Below are 20,491 nucleotides of genomic sequence, written 5' to 3' on the forward strand. Positions count from 1 at the left end.
TCACACTTTTTGTTATTTTTTAAATATTAACAGCAAACAAATATATTTCCTACAATAAGCTCATATAAGTGCAAATTAACTGTATTATGTTTATTACATATTAATTTGACACTTTATTATAAAAAATCTATATTTTATATTTTGCTTAAAAAATGCATGCTATAAATACAATATAATTCATATTAATATACTTCTGCTGTCTTCTATCTCATTTTATAAAAACATTAAATTCAGGAAGTGTTGTACATATACGTGTGCAGATTTCCTGTTCTCCGTTCTCCCTTCTATTTCCTACAGCTGACTGCAGCTGACAGAAAGTGCCGACTATTTAAGCATAACCTCAATTTTTGTTTGCGTGTGATATACGTATTAAATAAATTTTTCGCGTTAAAAATACCCTTAAAAAATATTGTGTACAATAAAGCAATAATTAACATGCTTCCATAATTTACTATTAAATTGATATTTATAATAATGCAAATCTAGAATGTATTATTAAAAGAATATATAATAATATAATAATTTTACATATAAAAGCACAGAAAATAATGATTATTTTAATATATTGTTTTTAATAGTGTGTTATCATTGTCACGTTACTTATTAAAAAGAATCCATAAATGGCACCATTAACAGATTTACTTTCTTGTAGTATAATAGGTATAGTATCGTTTTCTATAAATAGAAATATTAAATAAGAATACAAATATATAACTGAACTATTTTCATGTGCAGTATCAAATATTTTTATATAAAATATCAAATATTTTATATTGTTGATTATGTTTAATCCTGAATAAAATTTTTAGAGAAAGACTGTAATGGAGATATCTTGTGGACATGGTCATATCCTGCAGTAACAGAATCTCAGAAGACTGTAGTCATAAGAAAATGCAATATGAAATTAGAACATAGTTCTCCACATGTATTTGTGTGTGCGAGACATGGCCATGATTGGTTTTATATACATTGCAGCGAAGTATTTGACTCCGATAAATTACCAAGGGTAATTATCTATATGCATTTCTATCTTTATATAAAAACGTATTTTATTATATATTCAAGAATTTTCATATCTTCTAATTTTTCGTAATTATTTCAGGTAAAACAGTTTGCATTGGTTCTTTTTGCAAAAGATTTTAATCCACAAAAATATGAAGTGCTTTCACGAGTTCTTAGCAAGATGTATTGCAAAACAGGAAAACCAACAGAGATTCTACAACTATATCTTTCTGTATTCACAAAAGGATCCTGTTCAACACAGGAGAATGGAACATTTGTTTCTGATGATTTTAATACTCATCGATTTGCAGCTAGTACTAACGTCAAAGAACTGATTAAATCATTTGAATTAGAAACAATTTTGATATATACTGCTCTCTTATTGAAAAAAAAGATTATTATATACCATCACAGCTTAGAGCAACTTCTTAAATGGATAAGAACATTTCCTGCATTAATGAAACATAGAAAAGTTACTGATAATCTCTTTCCCTGGATTGATTTAGTAAACGACGAGTTGATTGAATTAAAGGTATATCCTATGTATCCTATAAAAGATTATATCTTTTTTAATATTACCAAATTTTAGATAAAAAGTAGACAGTTTCACTATTTAAAATGGACTATGTGAATCAATATATTATTGTTACTTATTGTTGTTGTTATATTGTAATTATATTATTATTATAATTATTATTTAATAGTATTAATTTTTGCAATTTAATATTAATTGATAGTATATATTAATATGTATTATTTGTATTGCTATATAAATATTGTTATTGTTACATATAGAGATATTCGCACTATGTGGCAGGCTGCAGCAATAGTTCAATATCATCAAGAACAGACCTATATGACTTACTCGTAAACATTCCTGCTCGAGAAATTACTGTAGCACCGCATGCAAAAGGTAATAAAATAACAACAAAAATTATTTTTATTAATTTTAAATAAATAAAATTAATATTTTCTAATAAAATTTATGCTTATTTTAGAAAGTCTTACAATGACAAAAACTCACAAGGAAATAGCTTTATTTATGGTTCAACTAAGCGAAAATCAAAACTACACAGAAGCACAAATTATTTCTGAGATAAGTGATAAAACACAAGACCTTTTAAATCAATTAACCTCATTAGCAACAGTTCAAGCTCCAGATGGCAGAAAGATGATTTCTATCGAGATATTTAGAGAGAAAAACTTAGCACCGGCTGTAGAAAGTTTTCTTATTAATTTAGCTATTGCTGAAAATCTTTTTATGCTATGATAATATAATATATAAATCAAAATCTGTAAATGTTAAGGCGCAGTGAATAATAAGAGTAAAATATAAGATGTGTTATATGCACATTAATATCTGTTTTTTACGCTTTAATTTTATATTAAAATGTAAAGAATATTTCATCAAAATAATACACTTATTACTATTAAATTCCATATTCATTACTTCTCAATGTCTTACTCTGTCTTATTAATATTGTGTTAGTTTTCATTATTATATTATATTATTGTTTTTAAAAAATATATAAAGCAAGATCTGAGAGAGAAATATTTATATATAAACTCAAGAATGATATAAGAATAAATCTTAATAATTGATTATATTAGAATTTAATATTTCATTATATTAAATCCTGTTTTTATGCTAAATATTCAAAAAGTATGTATATTATATACACATTTGCTTCAAAAATGAAAAATTTGAAAAACATGGTTACTGTTCAATCTTTATACAAAAGGTTATAAATTTTCAAACATATGTGACTGAATTTAATGTTACTTATTAGTGTAATTATTTTGAAAAAAGTAACAATCCTTTGATAATACATTTAATATATATATATATATATATATATATATATATATATATATATATTATTAAAATATAAAAGTTTCTTTATTATAATAGTTCAATTCAGTTTAACATTATTATATGACTCACCGTGCAGCAATGTGTAGCAGCGAAGCAGTGCAAACTACGTTGATCTGTAACATATAAATAGAACAAAAGATTGTAGTAGCGCTCAATAAGAAAATTATTGAATATTTGATATTCAGATGATACAAGATAATTGTTCAAATCATTTTATAATTGTAATATGATTATTTCACAAATAACGATTATATTTTCCATGTGTACAATAATAATAAAAATATAATTAAATAATTTTATTATTACTTAAATATTTAAATTTTAATTTAAGTAATAATAAAATTATACAACTAATAAATTTTGATTTAATGCAACACTATATATATTTAATAAATAAATAATAAATATTCACTCTAGGACTGCTTCGCCGGTGCCCGATGCCTTTTTCAGGCCTGCTCCTCCTTTTAATGTTCCAAGGTCGACAGCTATACGCATGTTAAACTGTACAAATTAAATCTAAATTAATTATCACGATAAAATTGATGTCGTTAATTATCGAGCAATGATTTTTACCTTTTTCATACGAAAATGGCCGTTCGGATTCCGCGCACGGACGGAAACCGATATTGAAATATCACGATATCGACGTACAACGGCGATTGTACGCGTTACGCGTAAACGTTCGACACCACGAAGCACTCGCGATAACTCTTAACAGAAAGTTCACTTTCAAATAACAATTACTATCACAAAATCACAGAAATGTACGGAGAGCGGTTTGAGCGCGCGTTTCACGATACCAACGACCCGACGCGACTATACGATCCTTTTGAACTGTATCGAATAGCAAAATTGCGATTCTCGAAGTATCGAACTCAGCGAATCGATTGTCATCACGTGGTACGGATCGATTGTCGCGTGACAGGTGTCACGTGTCACTCCCCAGCGTGCCGCTCGGGAACCATCGATCGCTAAACGTTGGCAGCACTGACTCATCTTTCGCTAACTTCTGTTCGCTAATTGCGAAAAGTTTAATTAAACATAACCTGCGAACAATCTCCGCGTGCCGTTAAAATCGCGTAATTTTTTCAGCGCGAGAACCTCTCGTCCTCGGACGAGGATTGTCCCGAGAGCACAGCATCTGATCGCGCTTTGACTAACGTATTACGGGAAGCCATCTTTCCTCGGTGTCCGCCTCTCTTATCCGGTGTACTGTAATCGCACGCGGTCGAGGTTGATACCGTCTAGGACACGGGATCTGGGATTTCGAAGCCCTCGGCGAGCCTTCGCTACCCTCCGGTGTTTATGGTGCAGCTGTAGCCGCGACTACACGAAGAAGTCATGGCGCGATACGGGCAGCGACCCGAGAACGCCCTAAAACGGGCGAACGGTAAGTCGCGGTTCCGCCTCATGTTCCGCACAACGTGACATGGCCGATAGCGTAATGTCGTGAGAAGGAAAAAAAAAGGAATTTCGTGGCTCTCGAAAGGTTCGCGCGGAAAACGCGAGCGGAACGCGGAGCGGAGTAAATGAAATTTTTTTTAGCTTCTATTATCGACGTACTCGTAACGCAATTTCGGAGCTTTGCCTAATCAATCTGTCTCCTGAGAATATTTTTTTTCATCATTATATGCATACGTATTATTCACCTTCGCAAGCTGTGTAATCGTCGAAGTTGGTAGCTAGAAAGCTGCAATTATGTATTTTTGTTTAATTCGAGAAAAAAAGGATCTTTAAGATTTTACAAGCAGTTTCTCGTTTTTATATTTAATAAAAATATAGGATGTATATATTGACATATGAGATACATATTGAAATATTAAATTATGGAAATGAGTATTTATCTTCGTATTTTGTACTTAATTATTAATTTCCTATTTAGCATTGCACATGGAAAATTAACTAATTTTATATTATTAATCATTTTTCAACATGTCTCGCGTGTCTTTGCTATAGAAGCACAATGAATAATTGAGACTAGAAAGAAATACTTAAAACAATTCTTTCAATTTTTTTTCTTTTCTCTTTATTATTTCTATGTATTTGGTGATATGCTTTTATTTTATTTCCAACAAGTGTTCATGAAAATATACCTGAAAAGAATACATTAATATCATTTAAAATTCTTTTCAATTATAATATATATTTTTTGATATGTATGTGTGTGTGTTTCTGATTCAATTACTGTTGCCACATGTTATAAATTTTTATTTTTAAAAACATAACTGATTGATTGTTCTGACATTTTTCTTCTTTTTTTTTCTAAACAGAATTTATTGAAGTGGGCAAATCAGCTCGAGCATTAGATACATTACAAGAAGTCTTCCGTAATAAAAAATGGACATACAATTGGTCAGAATCTGTATTGGAACCTATAATGTTCTAGGATCTGGACCTCTGTGTAGAATTGAAGAAATCACACATAGCAAAGGAAGGTTTATTCCAATACAGAAATATGTTCCAATCTGTCAATGTCGGGAGTTTGGAGAATGTAATACGTGGCTATTTGAGAATGGCTGAAGAAAAGACAAATGCAGCACGCAAACAGAGTCAGCAAGCTGTAATCGATATTGACGATCTTGATAATCTTGCTACACCCGAAAGCATTTTACTGTCTGCTGTTAGTGGAGAGGACGCGCAAGACAGAAGCGATCGTACTATTTTGACGCCCTGGGTAAAGTTCTTATGGGAATCGTACTGCCAATGTTTGGAGTTGCTCAGAACTAATGCGCATGTAGAAACTCTTTATCATGATATTGCACGTATGGCCTTCCAGTTTTGTCTCGAGTATAATCGTAAGACTGAGTTTCGTAAATTATGCGAAAAATTACGAAAACATCTTGAGGAGATATGTAAACTGCCGCCACTTGTGTCGAATGTTTCTATGAATAAAGCAGAGACGCAACAGTTAAATCTAGAGACCAGATTAAATCAGTTAGACTCTGCAATACAAATGGAATTGTGGCAGGAAGCCTTTAAATCTTCGGAAGATGTACATGGTATGATGAATTTATCGAAGAAACTTCCTGTACCAAAAACGATGGCTAATTACTATCAGAAGCTCGCTATGGTCTTTTGGAAGGCTGGAAATTATCTATTTCACGCGGCTGCGTTATTCAAACTTTTGCAACTCTCTCGTGAAATGAAGAAGAACATGTCTTCGGAGGAACAGCAACGAATGGCCAACCGTGTATTATTGGCAACTTTATCGATACCGTTGCCATCTGCGCATCCAGAATTTGATCGCTTCATAGAAACAGATAAAAGTCCATTGGAAAAGGCTCAAAAACTCGCGACTCTTTTGGGCCTCTCACAACCACCAACACGCGTTTCTCTGTTGAAAGATATCGTTCGTTTAAACGTTGTCAGTCTCGCGTCACCGCAATTGCAAGAATTGTATTCGTGGTTAGAGGTAGAATTCCATCCATTGGAGCTTTGTAGCAGAGTCGATTCTGTTATTCAGACATTGCAGGCAGACGAAAACAGCCCCTTAATTCAATATATCCCAGCTCTACAAGATGTGACACTTGTACGTCTTGTTCATCAAATCTCCCAAGTCTATCAAACTATACAATTCTCCAGACTTCTAGAACTCGCTCAATTCACCACTGATTTTCATCTGGAGCGTCTTTTGGTGGATTGCGTGCGCTACAATGATATGCAGATCAGAATAGACCACGGCAAGACATGTGTTCACTTTGGAGTGGATCTCTCAGAGGCACAACGAGAAGATCATCCAGATGGTCCAGTGCTACAAGCGATGCCCTCCGAACAAATACGCTGCCAGTTGGTGAACATGGCAACCGTGTTGCACCGTGCCATTAATGTAATAAATCCCAATAAAAAGAAACTCGAACGAGAGAAGCTACGTAACGCGATGGTCGGTCACTATCACGAGACCAAAATGAAGGAACACCAGAGAATATTGGGCAGGCATAAGATCATCGAGGAGCGAAAGGAGTACATCGAGCACATCAATACGGTCCGCGAGGAAGAGGAAATGCGTCGACAAGAGGAACTCCAGCGGCAACAGATGCTAGCTGAACAGAAACGGTTGGAGCAGGAGCGCGAGGAACGCGAACGGAAACGTCAGCAGAGTGAGATTCAGCAAATCAAGGATCGTCATCTCAAGGAAAAGATGCAACAGATTTCACAAACGAGTCACGGGCAGAAGGTGCTTAAGAAACTGGACGAGGATGAAATCAAGAAACTAGATGCGGAGCAGATCGCGGCGCGGGAAGCCGAAGAATTGCAAAAGGAACGTAGAGAGATGCAGCAGAAACTCAAATCCCAGGAGAAGAAAGTCGATTATCTGGAACGTGCTAAACGACTCGAGGAGATCCCGTTGTTGGAGAAAGCTGTACAGGAAAGAATGCAACAAGCGAAACAGCTCTGGAAACAGCAGGAAGATGAGCGAATTGCTGCGGCTATCGAAGAGAGGCAGGAGGCTGTCGCGACTCAGGAACGTCTGGAACGCATGAAGGAAGATCACGATATTTTCTTAGCTAAGATCTTGGCTGAACGTAGAAGCATACATCTGGAAAAGCTAAAGGAGTTTGAGAAATTATTGAACGAGGAACGTGTTAAGCGGTTGCAAAAACGTAAAATGGAGCGTAAGGCAGAACGTAAAACGAAATGGGAAAAGGAACGTGCAGAAGCTGCGGAACGAAGACGATTGGAAGAATTGCGCATCAAACAGGAAGAAGAGAAGAAACGCTTGGAGGAGGAAAGGGCCAAGAGGGAAGAGGAGGAGAGAGTTAGACGGGCCGAAGAAGAAGCCAGGGAAGCCGAACGTTTGGCGAAACTTAAGAAACAAGCTGAAATTATCAGAGCCAAGGAAGCAGAGATCGAACGTAAATTAGAAGAGGAACGTCAAAGAGATAAAGAACTGGTATCAACATGGCGACGTCCAGAAAGAGGCGATAATGATCGTGAACGTGAGCGTGATCGTGATCGTGATCGTGAACGCGATCGTGAGCGCGATCGTGAACGCGATCGTGAACGCGAGGGTCCAAAATCCAGTGAGTATCTTTTCATATTCTTTTTGATAGATGCTTTTTTTGAATATACATATCAATGAAATTTAATTCATCTTATTTTTCATTCTTACTAGCAATGGAATCATGGCGACGCAACGCTGATAAGGAATCCGACGGACTCAAAAACGAATCGGACCGTTGGAGGAAACGCGATGAGAAAATTGAGGATTCTTCGTGGAAGAAAAGGGAACCAGAACGACGCGACATGGATAAATGGAGAAGAGGCGACGATTCTGACAGATGGAAAAAAGACACAGCGGATAAATGGAGAAAAGATGACAACTACGACAGAGACGATTCAGAAAAAAGAGATCGAGATAGATTGGACAACCGTGGTTTTGAGAAAAGAGAGGATCGCGATCGTGACCGCGACCGTGGAGTGGATGGACGTGGAGTAAGCATACATTCTCAATACAGGGCATTATATAGTGTTCTATGTATATAAAACTCTCTTCTCTTTTATTCTTACTTATATCTTCTGTATTTTTTACATTTTATCGAATGTATTAATCACATTATCATTTACTTTTTCTCTATCTATGTGTGTCTGGTGCTTTAGGAAAATAATTCTATTTAATTACAATTACAGGTACGCGAAATTTCACGTGATACGATACGCGATGATCGAGATCGAGAACGAAGCGGTAGAGTATCTGATCGTCGTGGCGGTTATCGCGATCGTCGTGAGGAGCCCGGCAGAGAATCGCGAAACACCAATCAAGATTGGCGAAAACGCGACCCGCCTCAAGAGGCTCCTAGAGACCCAGCAGTCTCTAATAAGCGCGAGTGAGTATATACGTAAATCGTAATAACATAAGTAAAAAGCTTTAGTTGCATTGTTGCACAATTTTTCGGCGAATTTCATCATTGCGGTATTACAGTGTTAATCGCATCATTAAATTTTAATTTTTGTGCCTTCCAGACGAGATGATAGACCTCCGCCAAGAGCCGACGATAGAAGACGACCACTCGAAGACGATGGTTGGTCAAAAGTCAGTCGGCGCTAACATCGGATTCACGGATAATTCTATATGTTTATTATCTAAGAATCCACATTATATGTGGGTGGAGTTTTTATTAGATACGAAAATAAATACTCTATCCAATTCTATATTGTTTTGTGTGTTACTATTCTTCCAGACAAAAAAGGGGTATATCAGGGAAAGGCACAAAGTTAATCATCGTAATCGATTCGGGCGATATACGAGAGAACTTTTTAGAACTCATTCACATATGTATTACACAATATTTGCGTAATTTTTTATGTTACATATACATATATGTATAAAGACGCGACATAATATAAAAAATTTTACAAAAGAGTAAAATGCAAGATTTATTGATATCTTTAGTTTTAATTTTTAAGTTGGTCACAGACAATTCAAGTGCACAAAAAAATCAATGTGTTACTACATCTAATTAAAATGTCTCACTTCTCCAATTTCTGTTCGCATTTTATTGCAATTAACACAGGAAATTACGTGAACGTATGTTATGTAATATTTAAATGTATGCTAAAAATTATTTCTTTCGCATTTTTCTTATATATTATGCATAATTTTATATATTCATTGCATACGTACACACACATTGAATATTATGTAGCAGGAATTAAAGAAATAAAATATTTTAATTAGATATGATAAAAAAGTATATTGATCACTGTACAAAATAGAAATGGCGATTGAAATATTCAATTGACTTAACTGATCCAATCTATAATGAAGACTAACAAAGATTTGGTGATATCAATAAAACTATCATGTATTCTATCTCTCGTTATATTTTTATATTATCCCATGTTTTATTACATATTTTTCTTTAAAAGAATATATGATTTTAATGTACATTTTCTTCCTACCACACATAATTAATGATTGCCATTATATACACACATAAAGCCATTTCCATGAAATAGCTTGTAAGAACGAGGATCTCTCGAGATAATAGAAATAAACATGTACGAGAATTATACATAATGTAATCTCGTTCGTCATTTTATTATTACACCCGTGACATTGTTGTAATAAATATATTCTCAAAGAGAACACACACAAGCTTTTTCATTGTATTTACATTTCATGATATACCTCATATACGATATATTACGACCATGAATAAATGAATAAAATGGTATGTTTTATATAAAAAAAGAAGCAATATCACGCACGCGCGAGAATTGTTAAAACAATTCGAATGTCTCGAAGAAAAGGCACGTTTTTACTTATTAAATGTTCTTCTCTAATTATTTGAATAAGTATTATTCTCATAAGTAATATATTATATAATATTATATAATATAAAATTGTTCAATTCTCAAGAGCCCAGTCTAGTCAAAGTAATCGCCTTTGTAAAAAAAGAACAACAATAGTTTATATATATATATATATATATATATATATATATATATATAAGAAAAATAAATTTTAACTATTTATCAACTCAAAGACAACTTGAAACAGAATGCACATCTGAATTTATAACGCACGATTTACATACACTGTATGTCTATATATACGAATATTTATATATTATTACTTATATATATATCTGTTAATGAAAGTCTGAAACAATAATTATCTAGATTGCGGCCTTATGATAAAAGTAATGTATAGATTAAATTAAATAAAGCGTTTTTCCATGCTCAAAGTTTCCTATGTTTATATCATATAAAGTGAGCAATAACTTAGAATCATAATCAATTGTTGTTCTATATAAAATGCACATTCATCATAAATTTATCGATTACTACTTTAGAATCATAATATTTATAGTGGATTGACGCAATCAATATATAAAATATACGTATTATATGTCACACATAGACGGTACACGTGTCACTTAAACTCTGAGCTAGTGACGGCAAGTACTGTTCTTTATTAACGCGTTTCAGGATTGAACAGTATGCTTATACCTATTACGTTTATCCTTAAGCTCTAATTCGAAACAAAAATGCAATACCTGTTGCAAATAAATCATATCTAAGCGAATGATTACAACTTATTTAGGACAGATACTTGAGAATTATGCGAAGCAGAAATCTAATTTGCAAGAACGAAATTGCATTGTTTAATCTTTGCTTAATTAGCTTTATTCGGTCTCGATGTAGACACTACCAATTTAAAATTAAACCAAATTAAATTTTAATTAATTTTAATTTACCTTATAATTGAGTCTCCGTATTATTTATGAGAAGCAATAATATATTAATATAACATTATCGCTGCAGCTGTTTTTTCCTCAAGTGCAGGTATCGGTTCTAGACGATCATCCTTTTCTCTGCCGGATCCCCAACCGATTAGTGCTATACTGATAAGGTGTACAACACCGGCACTAACAACAAGCCTAAATAGAAAAATATTTATTGAATAAAAAATAAAAGTATTTATATCAAAATACATTTTTAAAAAGGCATTCTGTAATTAATAGAGAAAATTAAGAAATATATAAAAGACTGTAAATGAAAGTATGTTTAATCTAATAATTTAATCTAAAAAAAAATTAATTATTAAACTATTAAATATTTTTATTTTAAACTTTATATATAAAACAATAGTATACTTACTATCTAATAGACTTTTTAATTAAGTTACAATGAAAAAGTCGAAAAATTGATTAAAAAAATTTAATCATAAATCTGATCTGATAATAAATAATAAATTAATACCAAAAAATTGTCTAATTCTTAGTAGCCTATACATTGCTTGATTCGAGAGATAGAAATTTTATTTTGGATAAAAAGAATGTCTTACCAAAATGAATAGCCAAGCTCAGCGGATCCCTCGCTAGTCCACATATTGTCGATGTCCTCCTTCGGAAGCACATTGACATATAGTCTTGTATAATACTGTGCTAACCAAGTACAAGTGCTAACTAAGCACATCAGCACTGAAAATAAGTCATACAATTCAAATGTAGTTCTCTGCAAATTTAAAATATTTTGAGAACTGTTTGACCTTTTATGACAATGCTTTGGTTTTTATTCTATGCGTACTTTAATATTATTAAGAAATTATTTTTGTATGTATTAAAACGTACACTTACACGTTAACATATTTATAAAATATACGCCAGGAATGGATAGAATTTTCGATCTTGGTGAAGTAGCTGTATTTAAAACTGCCAAAAGTGCGGAGAGTGCAGCAGCTACTAGGGCAGCCGAAGTTGTTGTTAAAGTACTGATCCAAAGAGCCCAGGACATCACTGATGGATCCTGCCGGATCATTTGGGGGACTAAAACATTATTACAATTTGGAATATTATTAATCACAATAATATAACAAACAAAATACATAATGTATTTTCGAATTTTCCATTTAATTATACTACTGCATATTATATTACTTATTTTTTCACTATGTATAATAATGTTAAATAATGTTATATTTTTCGTAATATGACAAATATACATAGTATTTGCTTTAGCATAATAAGCTATGCAAATACATTATATTGACGTTATTAAACTTATAATAATTCAATGATTATATGTAGCAATATGTAAAAATTGAGTAATTGTGACTATCAAATAACGATATAAAATTCCTCAAATAATAATTGCTAAAGATAAATCTAAAAGATTTAACAACAATTTATTAATATTAACCTTATTTATATTAATATTAATCAATTTTGTTTTTCATATATCGAATGTAATCTGTAATTATATGCAGTTCCAATTATTTTGCAATTAATAACTCTGTTGGTATTATACAAAATGTATAATTAAGTAATATATCTATTTAATACGCTATTAAATGTCGCGATGAAATTACTTCATAATATCGTAATTTCTTTAAAAGAATTTTAAATGTTATTTAAGAATATATATTAATTTAATATTTCTTTCGTCGCATTTCCATAATTTTTCAGCAGTATCATCGGTTTCTTAAAACATCTTTAAAGTAAATTTCAATTAACTTTTCTAAGTATTCAACGCATACTGCGAGAATGAGGTCGTAGATTATGCAAGCGTAGCATAATGAACGAAAATTGAAACGAAGCCAGATCTCGAGTGATTAACTTAGCATATGAGAATATATGTCTCCAGTAAATCTTCGCACTTGAAAATATGTACAATGTTCCGCTTCTACTGACGTCTTCCGTTGATCGGAATCTATTGCATGTTGCGGAAACTAAAAGCCGCTGCTATCGCATTTTATATTCGGGCGTGACGCAAACTCGAGAGAGAAAGATCGAGTATAAGTAGGAATATCTTGCGCATTACACGCTTCCAGGATACGACAAAGTTTCCTCAAGACATTTCAACTTACGACAGCGTGAATAACGGATCATTGCATTCGCCGAAGGCGACCGCCAACTTCTGCGAGCATTGCCGACTTGAGCATCTACCACAAAGTACTCAAGTACTCAAAAACGTATCTATCCGCAGTCATATTTCTGTCGTTTCAATCTGATGTCGTATATTTATCATTTTTTCGCTCGAGAATCGTCCTTGACAGAAATTAAAGCTGCGAAATGTAAAACAACATTAGTTTAACTCAAATTTCGAAAAAAAATTTATTTTAGAAATAAACTTTTATGATAAAAAATCCTTCCGTACAACTTGATCTTATTATTACACGTAAAACTCTATTAAAGTAATTGTTATTGATAAAAACATACGAATAATTATTTTTACATATAAAAATTATGATGAACATGTCAGCACATTCATTATAAAACCTCTTTAATAAATATTAAGACATTTATATGTACAATGCCTAGTATACAACTGCGAAGAGAATCAAGTGGAACATATAATCAGATGGAGTTATCCGTTCTTTCTTCTTGCATAAAATTGATTACGTACTAGAATGTAATAGATGCTCTTACTGCGGTCACAGCATCAGTAACGCTGATGATACGTAGCTCGCGTACGTGAAAGTAGATCACAAGGCTTGTTCATGATTTTTGTCTAGGGAAACTAGTTTCTGTGTATCTATTCTATTGTTATTCACGTACATCCGGTAACTTGACAGTTGCATGCATGAGTGCATAAATATAAGCGCGCACGTGTTTGCAATTTTGCCTTAATTGTAAGAGAAAGAACGTGTATATATATATTTTCACACATGTAATATCATTCAAATCTCTTAATGAAGGGCTATCAATTGCATTTTTTAAATCAATCTTATAAAATTTAAAACTTTAATTTGCAAAAACTTAATTCAAAAAAACATTAAACATTTATTAAATGTTGATTTTTTCTCTTTTAAAAAGTCAAGAAGTTACAAGTGCATTTTCTTTCATATCATTTCACAGCATCTATAAATATATATGATCTGAGAACGACACAATAATTATCTTAATGTAATTATGATTTGGATATCGGCACGTTGTATTGCAAAAAGAACGAAATTCGTTCGTCTCACATTCAGAGATTTATACATAATTCAACGTATTTAAATACACGCATATACTCTGTCGGATGTATCGAAATCGCCGGATATCCTTTTAAAAGGTTCTTTGCCAATCAATTCTCCTCAACGAAAATGTCAAGGTACTTATCATTTTCGATTAAGAATTGAAAGTAAAATAAAATAAATTTCAGAAACAAAAATAAACATAGCAGATCCTTCAGTTAATTCCAAGTAAATAATTTTTAGAATTTAAAGTACAGTTACATGAAAATGCATATGATATCAATAATTGAAAGGTGTGATAAAAAATGACTTTTCTTGACATTTTGGTTGAGAAAAAGTCCCCTCCAAGTTACTTGAAAAAAAAAACAGTAGTACATCTGGAATACGTAATCACGGAATGCAAGTTTATGGTATCCCTTCAGATCCATTATCCGCCCGAATGAAAGAGAAATGTTTCTCACGGCGCGTGCCAGCAATTCTGTTGTTTTTCTCCGGAAGTGCAGTATAATAGCAATGTAAAAGTCGCTTGCTCATCGGCACGATTATTATGCATTGTGTACAGGATATTCATCCTTTTCGCGCGCACAATGCACCGCTGCTCTGGAAAAGAGTGGTGGATGTGACACACTCGGATAGATGCGGAGATCGTTATGGATAAATTAAAAAATTTCATCAATATCGAAATGACGTCAAAATCTAACGATATAGCGAAATGTCATAAATCGCTTTTTAAATTTTTAAGTATTTTCTTTCACATAAACTTTTCCCATCCATCAAACATAATGACATACATATATTCATGTAAGAGAGCAATTTCCATAGAAATTACTAAAACGTGCGCAAAATTAATTATAAGATAATAGTAATTTTATATAAATATACGTAATAATAAACAATTTACAGGTATTCTTCATAAATTGTTTATTATTACATATATGCATATGTATGCTCTTGGAACAAGTTTTTTGCGGACTTCATCTGCGAAGACCAGTTCTAAGATGCTACGAAGAGCGGATGTTTTCGCTTGAGTGCTTTGAGTGCCATTGTACGCCAGTTATAGCACGATAACAGTTTCTTCTCGTAATAATGATACCGATTAAAACAAAACATGTATGAAAAAAATAATAGCATTATAAAAGGAATTTATCGATCAAAAAATTTGATTTTCGAGAAAAATATACTTTGTCTCTTTCATATCGCTATATAAAAGATAATTAAAAATACACCATCTATTAAGTTCAGACGTCAATAAAATTTACAATCATCAAATACCGCGTTGATCTTTTATCGTGCTCACAAATGTTGCATTTATTTTTATTTAAAAATGATTGTCAGTACTCCGAGCACATCTGGCACAAAGGGTGCGCGTCTATTGATGATGCGATCGTTTCGATCGGCACACAAAATCAATGGAACAAATTTAACAACGATTATCAAATCGATGATTTATCGCGGATGCATGTACGTCGCACGTCCGCGATCAACCGCAGGCATCGTTGGACGCCGTATAGAACTCTAATGCACTCGGTTATCAGTCGAAGATTTATGGTCCTGCCGCACACCAGCATGTTCCCTCATCCACGAGCCTTTCTCTCGCGCATATCTCCGGGCGATCATAATTCGTCGCGTGTGCGAGTCACTCGAATCACAATTCAAAAAGTGTCCGGCTCTTGATCGCACAATACTCGATTCTTTCGTTACGATTTATGAAGTTATCGCGAAAGAATCGCCCCGAGCGAATAATCCCGATGGGATAATCCCGAACAAAAATAGCTGCGTTAAAGGGAATTGGCAGGAATTCATTCTGCACGATATTGACTAATCTACGAAATCGAAAAAAAGCAATTTTGGAAAAGAGAATTTTTTGAATATTTCTCTATTTCACTTCTCATTGTTTCTCACAATAAAATTAAATATCAATTTTCTTGAATTCCGTATTGCAAAATTTAACAATCGTTGATATATTTTAATCTTTTTATACAAATTTAAATCTTTATTTCAACATTTTTTAGAAGATAAATTTCTGCAAGATTTTGATTGCAAGATTTTACGTTGCGACTCGCAAAATGTTTCGTCTACAATCTGCTTGCACAATTATATGAATTTAAGATATGTATTAAATGTTCCACGAATTGTGAAACACTTTGCATATTATTGCAACAAATTCTATGCAGTTTGAAATTTCAATAGTAGTTGTGCATATCACTTTTCCGATTATGATACATGACTGTCAGTTAATCGGAGACTGCATACCACTAAAGATTACAATATCTTTTTATACGAAAAAAAGAACATGTGATTATACGCGCAAAACGTAATTCGCAAAGAGAAAGGCGGAAAATACCGGCATACCAGATACGTGATACGTCCTCCATCCGTAAGCGACGTTTAATTCCTTCTTGCCCTGCAGCAGACCGAAGTGAACTCTGCCGGCGCTTTCTTGAGGATTCGGTGTTCTCCACGGTCGTGCCTCGACCCAGTGTTGCGTCACAAGGGCAGCACAGACTAATCCACCACCCAATAATGACAGGAAAAACGTCGCGAAGATCGTTCCTCTTCGAAACATCGACGTCATCCTCGGATCACGAGAGGGTCCAGCTTTCGGATAGTTCGCTAACACTGCGGGATAAAGAAGAATGATGAGAATATGTTACAAAAAAATGAAATAAGATTTTACATAATTTTTAGAATGCCTAGTTTATGTGTTCAAGAATAATTCTTTTATCCAAAAAATATTCAAGTTTGTTATGTGTAATTTCTATACGTTCTTCCGCAATCATGTACCGCGTAAAGTTCTTCGGCTATTTCAGAATTCTCTCTCACTTGTCAAGCATGTCGAAGTGCTCGCGCGAAAAAATCGCGAAACGCATATTTCCGCCGTTCGTTCGTGCCAAAGTATTAAAAAGAACGTATCCTCTACCCTGTACATAACGCGGAAAGCAAACGTCTTCACGATCTCGTATGGAGCAGAGTCTCGCCTCGCTGCATCTTATTAGCATCATCCGCGCGCTACGCCGCATATATGTGAGAATCTCCCGATGAAAGCCGCTACCGTCAGAATAACAGTACAAATTTTTAACGTCGAAATACTCTTCCCCTCTCGTATAAACAAAACGGAATAGTGCGTCTGCTCCATTCGAGAAAAAGTTCTTCCGCGATTTGCATTGCACCTATAATGATCCTGAAAAATAAGAGAATCTCAGCAAAAGTGTCTAATAATTTAAAATATGACTAAAACGCATGAATACAAAAAGATAAACATGATATACAATAAATTGTAAAGATAATTTTGTTAATTGACTTCGAGCATCTGCAAGTCAAATAATCAAAATTAATTGAATCAAGAATATTGCTCATCAAAATTATACTTTTTCTCGTACTGTGGATTTTTTTTGCCAATGTTTTAAATATTCGATTATTAGATAATCGAATTAGATTTTTGCATCAATTTTTTTCTGAACAAAAGAAATTTTGCTGCATTTTTTAAAAGCATCATCTTGCATAGGCGCAGTTCGTTTCCTTTCTCTCCCCAGAATGTTTTCTCCACTCGTTTAACTGACCGGAGACGCGTGCGACACGCGCACGTTTCCGCACGAGAGAGAGAAAATGAGATGCTCTTTGCGTGGTCATCGGTAATCTACTTGGCGACAGTCACTTCAAATTATGCTACACAGAAACTATGTCGCTTTCGCAACAATTATCTAGTCTGCTAAAAGAATCTGCGAGCGTATAAAAGCACCTCAAAAGCAAAGCACTCAAAACTTTAATATTTGGTACAACTCTGATATATAAAGATAAATTTATTCATAAGAAAATAAGAATGCAACCCGTTTTGATTGATTAATTGAATTATAAAGTTATTTTCAAGTAAGAATCGTAAAAAAAATCGGTAAATTATCGAGATTTAGCGATCCGGAAGAGAATCAGTAAAAAAGCTTGCTATTTTGCGTATTTGCGTTTTCTTCTATCTGATTGGTATTATTTTATATCCATCGATTGTTTTTTACATCCATCGTAAAATTGGTTAAATATAAAAGATATTAAAGAATTCCGTTATATATTTTTTTAAAAGAATGAATATTTTTCACTAAACTTGTGATTGTTTCCCTTTATGCACATCACGATACAAATCATTGAAATTTTTTTTATTCTTGTTGACAGATTCGAAATAATTTATTTACTTTGCTTCTTTGCTTATTATATTGTGCTTATATTTATAATTGTGACAATTAAATTTTAATTTTTGCATTAATTCTCTATTATAAGACATGGATATTTTAATTATACTAAAATGTACGAATAATAATTTCAGTAAATGTAAAGTTCACAATTTAGAAAGAGAAAATTAAATCTATCAATAATAAGATATAATTTCTAATAGATTATTTAATTCTAGTTATTAGACACGTTGTTACAAATCGATTTATACACATATGTTCATTTGAGATTGTAGTTCAATCGTATGTGTATATTAATACACGATTTAAGTATATGATGAAAGTTGAATAATTAAATCATTGAAAAAAGAATGTCATAAAATCGATAAATATTTAAAGCGATCAAAGATGCAATATCTCTTGTATACAATTACAGAACGTTTACTCTATCAAGTTTTATTAAATTAATCAATTCATTAAATAAATCATGCAAAACAAATTAAATAATTCAAGTATAAATTAAATTAAATAATTAATTAGGAAAATAAAAACGTAGATATTTGAGAATCGCCAGACAGAATTTAAAAAAAAAAAGGTAAGACTCTTTTCTCGACCGTACTGGCAAATATTATTTATTCAATCACAACGTTTCGACCCTTCTTTGAGTCCTTATCAAATAATTTGTAAAAATAAAAATAAAATTATAATTTTAAGATGTCAAGAACGAACATAGTGTCGGTTTGACAACACGTCAAGACTCTTATTGTTAGACGAGTTATGAGAGATTACAATTAATTTCGTAAATGGATGATTGCAATGTGTCATACATCGGACAAACAAAGAGACATCTATGTACACGTGTAAAGGAACATTTCAGCAACATCAAAATGCATTCGAGTAATTTATCAGTTATCAGCAAACATAAAATTGAATTCATCACGATTTTGACTGGACTTCGCCGGTTATTTTGCACAGTGAAAAACAAGAGAGTAAGAAAAAGAGAAATCGCTGAAATGTTTTTTATTAAGAAAAATAATAACGCTATTAATTTACAAAAGGATACCGACAATCTAAGTAATATCTACGACAAAATAATAAAGGTCGTTTAGTCTCTCATAACTCGTCTAAGAGTCTTGACGTGTTGTCACCGACACTATGTTCGTTCTTGACATCTTAAAATTATAATTTTATTTTTATTTTCACAAGTATGTTTCGCTTCTTTTTATTATTTTGTAATATTGTTAAGTGAAGTAATTTTTTTATTGTATTAATCTCTGTACTGTATTTCTTCTCTATATATATCTAGATCACTTGATAAGGACTCAAAGGGTCGAAACGTTGTGATTTAATAAATAATATTTGCCAGTACGGTCGAGAGAAGAGTCTTACCTTTTTTTAATTAGGAAACTTACTTTCAAACCAATTTTCAAGTTTAATTTTCAGTAAATGCAGATTATGCATATATTAAAAAAAAAAAAAAAAAAAAAAAAATACAAAGGTTTAAAAATAAGCTGTCCAATCTCTTAAACTGAATTAAATAGCAAAATTTGCATAGTAACCTTGACCCTGATTCTCCGCAAAGTGCACCTGGTTCAAACTCCGGGAGAACTCGCCTTGCTTGACCTTCTGCGAGAAGTCTGCGTTGCTGAGCCGTTTGGAAAACTTGACGCGGCAATTGCTGTCGCGCTGGCCTGGTCCTTAGCAGCGACGATGACGCGGTGGTTTTTGGTCGTTTGGCGAAGGTGTACGGGATCGTGTAGGGCTGAGCGACATAAAAGTAGATCGGCCGGTAATCCTCGTGGAGCTGCGGCTGCTGCACGTTGTAGCCGCCGCTTGTGCAACAACCAGTGCTGGTGTACACACTCGGTGCGCCGTTGCTGTACGCGTACGAGTTCGCGTAATGAACCCCGTAGTGGTTCGCCGTTTTTCGTGAGTTACCTTCCACGGTTTTCGACAGAAAAGAAAAACGGAAACGTCGTCAATTCCACTTCCGAGAGTTACACGAGCTTTCTACAGAAAGATGTCCACAACGTGCTTTCCAAACTGTTCTTC

At 33.1% G+C, this 20,491-nt stretch overlaps 3 protein-coding genes across 3 annotated transcripts; 2 read left to right on the forward strand and 1 right to left on the reverse strand.

Annotated features, from left to right (window-relative positions):
- The first annotated feature begins 232 nt into the window (after window positions 1-232).
- On the forward strand, window positions 233-2,437 carry LOC114939224 (putative DENN domain-containing protein 10 B). Its single transcript, XM_029313483.2, has 5 exons — window positions 233-660; window positions 810-1,006; window positions 1,103-1,534; window positions 1,798-1,915; window positions 2,001-2,437. The coding sequence occupies exons 1-5, from the start codon at window positions 621-623 to the stop codon at window positions 2,270-2,272; spliced, it is 1,059 nt and encodes a 352-aa protein (XP_029169316.1). The 5' UTR covers window positions 233-620; the 3' UTR covers window positions 2,273-2,437.
- A 1,455-nt stretch (window positions 2,438-3,892) lies between these two features.
- On the forward strand, window positions 3,893-9,028 carry eIF3a (eukaryotic translation initiation factor 3 subunit A). Its single transcript, XM_029313507.2, has 5 exons — window positions 3,893-4,268; window positions 5,149-7,899; window positions 7,992-8,311; window positions 8,507-8,703; window positions 8,840-9,028. Exons 2-5 carry the CDS (start codon window positions 5,334-5,336, stop codon window positions 8,922-8,924), a joined length of 3,168 nt encoding a protein of 1,055 aa, XP_029169340.2. The 5' UTR covers window positions 3,893-4,268; window positions 5,149-5,333; the 3' UTR covers window positions 8,925-9,028.
- On the reverse strand, window positions 8,349-20,489 carry LOC146722731 (uncharacterized). The gene is made up of 5 exons (XM_085483964.1): window positions 19,999-20,489; window positions 16,635-16,901; window positions 11,962-12,150; window positions 11,670-11,805; window positions 8,349-11,262 (listed from the first exon to the last, which is right to left on the reverse strand). The coding sequence occupies exons 2-5, from the start codon at window positions 16,855-16,857 to the stop codon at window positions 11,124-11,126; spliced, it is 687 nt and encodes a 228-aa protein (XP_085340090.1). The 5' UTR covers window positions 16,858-16,901; window positions 19,999-20,489; the 3' UTR covers window positions 8,349-11,123.
- Between the last annotated feature and the right edge of the window lie 2 nt (window positions 20,490-20,491).

This window comes from Nylanderia fulva, unplaced genomic scaffold (genome assembly GCF_048542155.1).
Source record: "Nylanderia fulva isolate GAGA-0341 unplaced genomic scaffold, ASM4854215v1 Scaffold28, whole genome shotgun sequence".
In the NCBI taxonomy this organism is placed as follows: domain Eukaryota; kingdom Metazoa; phylum Arthropoda; class Insecta; order Hymenoptera; family Formicidae; genus Nylanderia; species Nylanderia fulva.